Source organism: Solanum stenotomum, chromosome 8, assembly GCF_019186545.1.
Source record: "Solanum stenotomum isolate F172 chromosome 8, ASM1918654v1, whole genome shotgun sequence".
NCBI lineage: Eukaryota > Viridiplantae > Streptophyta > Magnoliopsida > Solanales > Solanaceae > Solanum > Solanum stenotomum.
In genome coordinates this window covers 5537107-5549174 of record NC_064289.1, presented here as the reverse complement: position 1 = coordinate 5549174, position 12068 = coordinate 5537107, and the positions used below count along the sequence as shown (strand labels likewise).

The 12068-nt window shown below is 30.6% G+C and overlaps 1 protein-coding gene and 1 non-coding gene across 3 annotated transcripts; both read right to left on the bottom strand.

The window, feature by feature from the left end:
- Positions 1 to 8058: 8058 nt before the first annotated feature.
- Positions 8059 to 10672, bottom strand: LOC125874348 (uncharacterized). 2 transcript variants are annotated; one of them, XM_049555223.1, is made up of 2 exons: positions 10540 to 10672; positions 8059 to 8953 (listed from the first exon to the last, which is right to left on the bottom strand). In XM_049555223.1, the coding sequence occupies exon 2, from the start codon at positions 8906 to 8908 to the stop codon at positions 8168 to 8170; it is 741 nt and encodes a 246-aa protein (XP_049411180.1). In that variant the 5' UTR covers positions 8909 to 8953; positions 10540 to 10672; the 3' UTR covers positions 8059 to 8167. The 2 variants fall into 2 exon arrangements, with proteins under 2 accessions (XP_049411180.1, XP_049411181.1); XM_049555224.1 differs by lacking the exon at positions 10540 to 10672 and adding an exon at positions 10418 to 10539.
- Positions 10673 to 11708: 1036 nt separating this feature from the next.
- Positions 11709 to 11789, bottom strand: TRNAS-GCU (transfer RNA serine (anticodon GCU)). The gene has a single exon. It is a non-coding gene; the product is annotated as a tRNA-Ser (tRNA).
- Between the last annotated feature and the right edge of the window lie 279 nt (positions 11790 to 12068).

Here is a 12068-nt window from a genome sequence, read left to right as displayed (position 1 = left end):
AATAATTTTTTTTTTTTTAATCATATCGGAATCGCCCTTTAAAAAAAAGCATCTTGCCTTCGTGGGGTTATAAATTATAATATAAATCAAATGTTAAAGTTAATATAAATTGTATTAAGTACTTCTTGAATGCCATAATGGGAAAATATATCTCTACAAATCTACCCTAATTCTTTAGCCATGTGTTAGTTAGCTATATTTCTATAGGGTAGTTATATAGTTTCTACTGCATCAATATAAAAAATTAATTGTTGTAGAAAAATATTGTAAACAAACCAAGGTTAGTTATAGGAGTTAATTACAAAAAATGCTTTAGTTTTTTCTAATACAACGGTGGTGTTTAAGTCTGTTTTTATATAAGATAAATGGTACTATATTTAAAAAAAAAATAGATACTACTATCATATTTTCTTGTTCTTCAAACTAAGTGCATAGTCTGATACTTAATAATTTGCTCATGATTTTGCTATATCAAATTAACATATTGTGACCTTAGTCTATCTCTAATAATTTTCATCGATTTTATTAAATGGCTAAATAAACCATGCTATTAAGTGCACAAGAAATGTCTTATATATAGATAGCATTAAATACTTGTAGCAAGGACCACAAACATTGAAGGGTTTGGAGTAAAGCATTCTTCTGTTCTCACTAGGATATCCAAACAAAGTTTTAACTACTTAACTTTTTCAAACCAAACAACACCTAATTAGCTAGGGACTTTTATAATATTTAGACAAAGTTCGATAATATCCATCAGAGTGTTGACCAAATTGATTGAGCAGGTAATCTCGTAAAATTGAAGGTTTTAAGTTCGAAATTGCCTATTTGATTTCTTGATTGAGCTCATCGCACCAGATTTACCTAGTACGATTTATCTACAATTATCATATGCACACCAAAAAAACGACAACAAATTACTTCGTCAACCAAAAAAAGAGTAGAATTAAAAGATCATTCATGAATTTAACAGTTTGACCAAAGATGTTTTTATATATTTGTTGATAAAGAAGGACGTTTGCAATATAATTATTAATTACATGAATTAATAATGATCACATGCACTTTATTTTTTTACTTTTTCATTGCCGTTAGCTTAATTAATGTATGCAAAGAATGTCATATGGCATTATAGCTTAGCTGCCTTGTAGCAAAAGTTTTTGTATGACTAATAAAAGCTTTTTATTACTCCTTATATATACCATGGGACCATATGTATTTTTAAGTATTTAAAACTTACATTAAATTTTTTATACAAAAAATGTGAAAGTAGACATTAAATCAAGTATTTATGATAACTACATCGCACGCTATGGATGGATCCTAAAGCTGAAAATATTTATTTGCACTTATTTGACATTAAACTAAATAATTTAATTATAAAAATAATTACTATACAAATCAAAGTAAATATATATTAATTAATTATGATTAAGTGATGATAATTTATTTATTTATTTGTTGAAGGATATAATATAGACATAAGTGAAAAATCCAATCATGAATACATATTTTTTATTTTTTATATAAAAGTAGAGAAAAGAGAGACAGGAGGTTTTATTCAATATCAAGTAAACCTTGATAAACAAAACCTAATTAGACATAGTTTAAACTATAAAAGATTAAATGTTAAACAATATTGAATTAATATTCTTGATTTAATTTCAACATTTGTGTAGTATCACTATAATAAATAAAGAATTTTGTCGTAATTATATTATATTCAGCGACAAAATGTGTTATAATATGAGTATTTATAACGAATAATTATATAAATATCAATAAAAAATTTAGCAGCTATAAATACGACATTAAGCAATTATTACCACTAAATATTTTTGTGAGGAAAATTTATTAGAGTATCATTAAACGTAAGACAGGATGCAAGTTGTATTTATGATTATGACATAAATCAGTAATAAAGAGGTAGTTGCAATAAAATTAAATTAGAAAATTTGGGAAGTATTTATATTTTTTAGTATTTCTTTATTGTTTTGATAGATCAAACTTAAACTTCAACATAAATAAGGACAGAACTTAATAAATACTTGTACAATTTTTTGTTGTCAAATCAGAACGTTGTTATTCTGTTACTATCAAAGGAACATTAAGGCCATATTATATATTTTTTTGGTTAAACATTAAGGCCATATTATTATAAATAAATCGTTACGTAAAACAGCGAAAGAATATATTTTGTCTCTCAAATATCTCTAAAAAAAATTGAGCTCCTAATTATATTCAAGAAATCAATTACCAATTTTTAACATTTAGCTTTGGTGGTTAATTAGTCCCTATCTATATGTACGTTGCGATTACAATTATTAATTGAAATATTTTTTATTGACTAGAAAAACAATTACATGATAACCATGTGATAATTGAGAATTACACTAATCGTTTTATAATGTTAGACCTACATTGGTGTAAATTGATCGAGCAACATAAAATAATGGTAACTGATCATATGCATAGTCGATCTTAATTTATTTGAAATTGATCAATTTATTTTTATTATCAATTCTCTAAAATCAAAATTATTAGACTAATAACTCATGTATTCGCATGTAATGTTCCAAAAAAGTATATCTCGATTCTCCTCGATGTGCTTTAAAGTATTGGTAAGGTACTAAATTTGAGTCCCTTTATAATAAAGTGTACTAAAACATTTTTAGTTCACCTAATTATGGTGGACCCTAAGGATTAGAGACCATTTAGCTTAATATCGACAGGTGGAGTTGATGGCTAGTAACCTAATGATATTTTACCTGCTTTAAAAAAGGTCTTAGCCCATAATTATATTTTGTTAGGCAAAATAAAGAATAAAGTACTTAGTGAAGTTAATTAATTAAATTTGAGAAGTTGTATCAATGATTAGCGTAAAGTTAGTTAAGATTTAAGCATGAAGCTTCTTCTTCTTTTTGCCTTTACTAATTATGATTAGTAGCATATCTCAAAGCTAAAAAGGTCCATATATTTGGTAAGAAATTAAGTAAAGCAAGAATCTTATTAATGTTAACGACGTGCTTTCATTAGAAAAAAAATTAATTTAGTACTTTATACATTTAATTTGTTTATAAAAAATGTTTTACACGACCAATGCAATTATTCACCTATTGTAATAACAAGTTCATCATTATTTTTATCAGATTATCAATTAATGTTTATTATAAAAATTTATATTTAAGTTTTTCGTGGTTGGTTCATGAAAATGTTCTAAGTATAATTTTTTCTAGGAAAATAAGATTCATTAGTGATTGTCTCCTCAACTTTGATCCAGCAACACCCAACCACGCCCTACCCTCTCCCGACCCACTCACCCCATGCCCCCCCACCCCCAACAACCTCTTCCAACCACTCTACCTCTCCCCATCCCGTCATATCTTACCTCAATAATATTTGTCTAAATTAGATATAAATTATTTTTGGATAATATTTTTTATTTACTTATCAAAAATTAAATAATAAATAAAAAAACTACTTATTTTTATTTTCATTTATTCCAAACATGCTCTTAATCCTTATACAGCTCATGAGAGTGCATTATGTGTGCTTTATTTCTGGATGACATTATTGTCAAAAAGACTTAAAATATTCCCTTCTAATTTCACTTTTAAAAAACATGGATAATCCTAAATTTTCAACGCTATCTAGAAAAACATGTCACCATGAAAATTGAAATACAAGGGGAAAAAAAGTGAAGAATTAGATTTCGAAGAGAAATTTAACTTCTTGAACATATTTTTTTTCCAAAAAATAATAATTAAACAATCGAGTTTTTTTTTTTTTGGTTGGAGGTAGAAAAAGGGAAAATGGAGAAGGAATTAACTACAAAGAGATCAATCGAACCTTCACATTTGTCATAATCAACTAACTAAACAACTAAGTTGATTCTCCGTTAAGTGACTATTTTCGAAAAGATTATAATGGCATATTGAGAGTAGAAATGTGAACGTTGGTCCTCATGTAGCCTCAACGAATAACAATTGATAATGACAATTGACATGTAAGAAAGAAACTTTTGGACCCTCATATCATTAATGCTCATACTAAAGGGGTGAGATATATAATTCCACCGACTAATATGCTACCTAATTTTTGTCACTATTTTAGCTCAAAATTTTAGCAATTTCCACATATATATACTCAAAAAAATAATTAGTACTGGTAAAATAGAAGGATAAAGAAACTTGCTATCTTTTTTTGGTAATAGTTTTACTTTCTTAAGATTTAGGATACCGTGTGATTAAATAAAAATAACTCCATTTCGTTCCATATTAGATCGACATTTTTTATTTTTTATGATTATTAAAAAATTATTAATAAATTCATGATAATTTTACCATTTTGCTCTTTGTTCATATCAATGCACGTAAAAGTAAGTTTTAAGAAGAATACATAGTGTATAGGAATAGCTAGTATTGTGAATTGTTCACATTCAGAAGACCAGATTAATACCATATTAGTTGTAGGGGTAAAATGAGAAAAAATAATTAATTTTATCTTGATTTAATAAATGATCAGGTAATATAAAATATTTTTAGTAAGATGTTTATCTAATATGGGACGGAAGAAGTTATAGTAAAGAATAATTTGAGTATTTCATTGTCTATGAACCACTAATTACTCCTTAATAGTGACTTGGTGCATAATTTTGATATTTGCTTCCCAATAAATTAAAAGTAAATTTTGACATCATTTAAAAATGTATATAGTACTTTTCACTGTTTTGATATTTAAGAAAATCACTATTTACCGTACTTTCATCTATTTTATGCACGTCCTATTTTAATTTGTAATCTAAATGAACTCTAAAAGCTGATCAAATACTCAAATGGCCCACGACTCTCTATATGTACTCTAACAAGCTACAAGTAGTTGCCTATAATAAAATAACTAGATCACGTGAGTTATAATAGAATGATTGAAATAGAAATTTCAATTTCGAGTTTTTGTGGAAATGAAAAAAATCTAGTGTGACTTTAGAAATGATCTTATAACATGTAATGCACGAATTCAAATTAGTCAGACTCTAATAAGGATATCAATCACCAATTCACCGCACGTAAAAACCAAAAAAAATTTAGGTAGCACACTCATCTTCACCATCAAATGGTTAGTGAGTCCATACAAAGACATTCGAAATAAAATTAAAACGAGAGGAAAAGAGTTGGGTAGGGGGAACCAATCTTAAGTTATCAGCAAAAAAATCTAAGTAGTAAATTCATAGGGCCCCAAAAAATGACTTTGCTTATATCAATATAAATAATAATATAAAGTTGGAAAGCAACCAATCACCCTTCATTTATTGGAACAATCGATGAAATACTTTTTTAGAGCCGCAAAAATCACTTGTTTTTGTTGGTAAAATAGATACTAATATTATTTTATTAATACAAATAGCATGTTTGGCCAAATTTTTGATAGGTCAAAAATATTAGTTTTAAAAAAAGATGGAGATGTTTGAGTAATTTTTTTTTTGAAGAAAATAAGTGTTTCTGTTGAGTATCAAATGCTATTTTTCGAAGCTTAAAAAAATAATTTTTTCTCCAAATTACACCGAAAAGCCCTTTTAAAAAGTTTGGACAAATACTAATTATTATTAAAAAATATTTTTTAAATTTATGATCAAATACAAACTATTTTTACAAAAAAAAATCCGATAAAAATAAGGTGATTTCAGAAGATTAATCAAACAAACTTTAAGTCCTAGTACATTGTTTGTCAAGAATACATGGTACCTGGCCAATCATTTTCAAAACATAACTAGAAGGCACAAATCACTTGAATTGGAGTTTGCGTCTTGTTTATTTATATGGAGAAGTATTGAAAATACCTCTAAATTTGATATGAATCATTAGTTTAATTTTGAACAACCTTAAAAACACTCATTTACTTGACTAATTGAACTTAAATACACCTTCAATCTTGCAACACGAGTGAAATACACTCCTAAATTCTTGTCAAGTTTAGACGTGCTTTCAACACTTCTTTTGACCTTTTACTAAGAGACTCATGCTCATACAAGAGTTTGAGACCATTTGCTATGTCATGTAGCATATTAGGAGTGTATCTAAGTTTAATTAGTCAAGTAAAGAAGTGTTTTTAGGGCTGTCAATAGTTCGGGGACAACTAATAATTTGCATCAAGTTTAAAGGTGTTTTCAATACTTAGTACTTCAAATGTTTATCCCTACGACCTCTTCGACGGCGGTTTATATATATATACTAAAATTTTGATTATTTTACAAGTACATAAAACTATTAAAAATTAAACTCATCAAATTTAAATGATGAGTATAATCCATCTCTAGCTAATTAGCTTCTCTTGCTGTCACATACGACTCTCATTTACTTATCAATCAATGAAAAATAAATTCATAAGTTAAAAATAAATAAATAAAATCATAAGATAGTTTGATACGAAAGTTTTCCTCCCCAAAAAGGCATCTTTGATGTAAAATATTCTACATCCAAGTAGATGGAAGCTAAAAGTTAATACTACTAAAAGAAAACTATATATGACAAAATGGGACAAAGATTGACAAGCACAAAACTAAAGAATAGGCTTGATTATTAATTTACACTCATTAATGTGACTGCGATGTAAAAAAAAAAATAATATCCTTGGTCATCTCCTTTATCACTTAAAAATAAAGAAGAGATGCACAATCATGTGGATGAACAAGAACATATAAATATTTTTGTTAGATGGTTTTTCCTAACAACCATCCTTTTTCGTTAAAATGAGTGCAAGAAAAGAGAATATCGGGAAGCTCACTCTCGACTGGCCTCGAAGACTTGTTGGTTCTATTTTTGTCTAAGAAAGTAACAAATTGAGCACTAAGCCAAAATGCATTGAATCACTAGTATGGGGACAAAACTTAGTGAATGGCAAAAATGAATGATCATTTCAAGAAGTATTTGGTTCATGGTCCTTATCTTGATGTTGATGGTTCATTTTAGGTTCATCTTATAAATTTATATCTATATTGTGAATTGTGATTATGATGGCCTTTCTTGGACACTATTGGACAGAGACTTGTATGAATGAGAATTGAAGTTTTAGCTTGTGGGTTTTCCTAAGTGAACGTATTACAATTTAGATCAAATATTTATTTTTTTCCAAAAGCATCACTATCTCAATATACCAAAATTATTTTCTTTAATTTCCTATGGTCGAAACAATGAGTGGTAAATTTCTACCAGAATTACTTTATTTTTCTGCAATGATTATCCAATATGTAGTAGGGACATCAAAGGGGAATGAAATTTCAAAAGCTAATATACGTCATTATGATATAATAAAAAGTATAAAGGTTATATATATTGATAGTTTTAAAGACCGCGCAGCTGCTGAGACAGAACTAGCCGATGCTTATTCCTCAGATACCATCATTGCTTCTTCTCCGAGAAAAGAAGTTTACAACCTACAGGCCTTCATTCAATATAGTTGAACTTCGGTGCTCCTCAGCTCACTCTTAGCCATCTTTATTATTGGACAAAGGCCCAGCCAATTGTGTGTCTCATATTGCAATAGTGGCCTGTCAAATTAAGGAGCCCAACCCAAGATCAATGATTCCTTCACTCAAAGGAGTGAAACCAATGTTCATCCCTGACCATGAACTAGACAGTGTTGAAACAACACCGGGAGAGTTGAGTTTGATACAAAGGCGAAAATTGGGTGGGGTTTAAGCCACCTTACTCACACCTCGACTAATTCGATGGAATCCCCACTAGATATTGGGTAATTTTATCCATCAAGACTTGGACATATATGGGAAGAATCACCTAATATTAGACTTCATAGTTGTTCTCAACACACTACACATGTCTAATGGCTTTCCACACTTGGAAGAAATGGATGTAGCCTCACTAATAATGGACAAACTTATTTCTATAAAAGAGTAACTATTCAACAATAGACAAAATGAGTCACTTGAAGGATGGACTGCTAGATTGTGAATATTATAATTTAACCATCTCTGTCCAGGTTCTGAATACAGCAAGTATAGCCACTAAGTCTATAGAAATCAGCTGAACGATAACAAAATTGACGTAACAAAAGAGAAGGCACATGGTCATGCTTAAAAAGCAAGCTCTCTACATATTTGTGAGGAGAAAACCAAGCAAACAAATTTGCTACAGCATACAAACATGTCATCTCACTAGTTTTCTTGCTCACCAGGACGCCGATATGGCAAGAATCTGTGGTCTTTCGCAGCATTCTTGCGCCTTTTCTTCTCAATATATGATTCCAGTTTGCCAGCTGCTTTGAGTGACTTGTATTTCTCAATAAGTTTGAGTTTCTGAATTTCAGATTTTTTGAGATAATAAGGTTGTTTTCCTTGCTTAGCAGCTTCCCTCTCTTTCTTCTTGTGCTCTGCCAGAATCTCTCTCTCAGTGTGCTTCACTCCTGCCGATTTCAATTGTTTGTCAATCCAAGAAACACGACTTTTCAGTTCATTTCTCTCTTCTGGGTCATTTGATTTCCTCATCTGTTTCTTCAGATCCTCTTTTTCTGCTGGAAGATTATCCTCATAAAGGAAATTGTATCTCTTTTTGAACCCTTCTTCATCTACCTGGCCATTTAAAGACTCAAAGCGAGGGTCACGAGTGGCCTTTTTAGGAACTTGGATAATTTCCCTAAATCGGCTTACTGGCTTTTTGCTACTCATCTCCATTGGCCTGTTCTTGTTAGCTCGGCTACTTTTTCCTTCCGAATAAAGCTTCCTATACACTGTAGCCGACCCATCAGACCGTGCTCTCTGCAATTCTTCAAAGGTCACATCAGCAAGCTCCTCCTCTATTCCCTTCTCCTCCTCATCTTCAGATGAAGATTCATATTCATCAGAGTCATCAAATCTTATTTTACTTGAACTTGCAACAGCTGGCCTGTCTTTTCTCATCTCAACAATTTGATTTCGCTAGAGTAAAAGAAGTTGAGAACTTTGCTGTACAAAGATTGGGAGGAGTAAGGAAGAACCCCAACAATAGTAGCATATAACACAACCCAATAGTTAAAACAGAAGAATACGTACTAGCCGGCAATCGGCATACAAAAAAAGCCAATGCCAACTTAGCAAGACTAAAATGCAAGTACAACACTCAATTTAAGTCAAATGTTTTCTGACAACAACGGTTCAGGTCAAGTTCGCATGACATCTTGACAGCTCGACTAATCCATCAAGCAGCCTGCTACCCCCAACAAGCACAAATCCCCAGTCTAAGCCTACCACCAGATTCTTATCACTCGCAACTAGTATAGGATGTGCACCTGATGACATCTCCATGTTTCACTAAGCACGTCCCCTACTCCCACCTCGTGGACTTGCAGTCAATTAATTCAACAGCTAGTACTCATTTAAAAGGGGCAAAGCTCCAATCTCCCAAAGAGATATTGAAAAAGGCAACACAATATGTCTTCCCGAACATGACATTCTATTTAACTACATACATTAACTCAGAAAGGTCTTTCAAAGTTACAAATACAGGACCTTAGAAAGGTCTAGCACTCATCTTGCTAAGTTCACTAATACAAATAACCTGTTAAAGCAAAAGGCAATAAAGAACAATTCTTTTTCGACAAACTCATCCTTATTCGTACTTTGCACATTGAATTACGATATTCAAACAATTTAACAGAATTACATACATACATGTGCAGAGCAAAACCAAACTGGGTAAGCTTTCACAAGAAAGCAAGTCGCACAAACAGATCCAACAAAAACGAAGTTACCAATACAANGGTGCCTAAGTGAAATTTCGTGCCAAATTTAAGGGGCCACCGATGGGTTAGCCCACCAGATTTTTATCACTTGTAACTAGAATAGGATGTGCACCTGACATCTCCATGTTTCACTAAGCACGTCCCCTACTTCCACCTTGTGGACTTTCAGTCAATTAATTCAACAGCTAGTACTCATTTAAAAGGGGCAAAGCTCCAATCTTCAAAAGAGATATTGAAAAGGCAAAACACAATATGTCTTCCCGAACATGACATTCTATTTAACTACATACATTAACTCAGAAAGGTCTTTCAAAGTTACAAATACAGGACCTTAGAAAGGTCTAGCACTCATCTTGCTAAGTTCACTAATACAAATAACCTGTTAAAGCAAAAGGCAATAAAGAACAATTCTTTTTCGACAAACTCATCCTTATTCGTACTTTGCACATTGAATTACGATATTCAAACAATTTAACAGAATTACATACATACATGTGCAGAGCAAAACCAAACTGGGTAAGCTTTCACAAGAAAGCAAGTCGCACAAACAGATCCAACAAAAACGAAGTTACATCAATACAATCGCTGGTTTTTTTTTAAAAAAAAAAACAGGAGAAATTCTCGCCAATAAACAGACTAAACAAGGCAGAATTCATAAATAAAAATTGACCTAAGTATAAATTTTTACCTTGTTTGAAACACAAAAATACATGAATTTCACAGTGAAGTTACCCAAATTAGCAACAAAACCTAAGTATATAATCGAATATATGGGCAAAAAGGATTAAAGAGTTAGAAATTGTTTGGTACCTTCAAGAGTGAAGAGCTGCAGCGGGGCAATAGGGAACCTTCAGTTCAGCGTGCGTTTTCGAGTTATTAGGTTATTTTCCTGTTACTTGTCTCGGCCCAAATCACTAGACAATAAAATAAAAAGCTTTATACCAACTAGGTTGCGGTGAAGTGGTAAATATTCCTTCAATTTTAATCAACAGATTTTGGGTTTGAATTTCCCTAGGTATGGAGTCTCTTTGTTAGAGAGAGTGTTTGGAACAGTCTGGTACGAATTCAAATTTAGTCGGACTCTAATATGGATACCGAAAACCTGTTTGGATTAGCTTTTTTTTTTTTGCCAAAATAAGTTTAAGTATTTTTGTAGTGTTTGACTTTGAATAAGATGATAAAGAAATTTAATTTGGGTTTAAGTCAAAATAAATTAAAAGATATAATTTTTTAAATTTAATTTTAAGCTATAAATCCATTCAAACGAGATTTAAATCTCTTCTAGTTTATTGTGTAGAAAACGTCTACGAGAAGACCATCTTATTAATTCAAACGGGCTTTAAATCTCTTCTAACACGTTTTATATGAGAAGACCATCTTATTTGAGCCTATGAAGTTACTTTCTTCGTTTCAAATTAGTTACCATGTTTTGCTTTCAATAGTTATTTTGATTAATCTTTGAGGTTAACTTGAATTAATTTAATTTAATTTTTTATAATTAAGATGTATTTTTGTTTAAAAAACCATACGAGAATTACTACATCTCAGAAGCTTTTCTCATATTGTCAATTCAATTAAAAAAATCTCAAGATTAAAGTTGACACAATTTGATTCTTAAAAAGAGGGAAGAGGACAACTAATTCAAGACACAAGGAGTATCTAATAATCAAATTCAAGTACGTCTTTTTACAAATAAACAGACTAGTATAATTATTAGGTTGTGTAATTATTAGATTAGTAATTACTATCCTATTAATTACACCGATCTCATATAGTAGGTGACTCTTCAAACCAACTTAAGGGCCCGTCATTTTGTTTGGACTTGCGCTTTGAACTTTGTATGTTGTATGTTTTCTTATAAAGATAAAATTTTATAAGTTGTAACACTATTAAAATTGTTTCAATTATTTATACAATCTTACCAAAACAGCACAAGTTTATAAAATCGCATTAAACAAAGTTTGACAAAAAAAATACATCGTCGCCTGTGAGTCAAGAACTCACGCGGGGAACCCCACTCGCTTAGCAAGTGAGCGCCTTAACCACTCGGCCAAAGCGACTCTATGCACTTTTGATCACAATTAATATTATAAAACCATATAACACTACAAGAAAACATATTTTTAGTGACGACCGAAAAAAATCGCCTCAATTACATGATTTTTGGCGCAGACCTGTTAATTCTAACCAAGTTTTCTCAAATTTTATGTGTCAAGTAACACAAACAATTTTTTTTGCTATTATAAATTTGAGATAATTCCTCTTTTCTCTATCTTGAACTACTTGTGGAGGGTTAAATGTTTTTTATTTAGGTGGTAATCCATTGGTAATTAAGCATT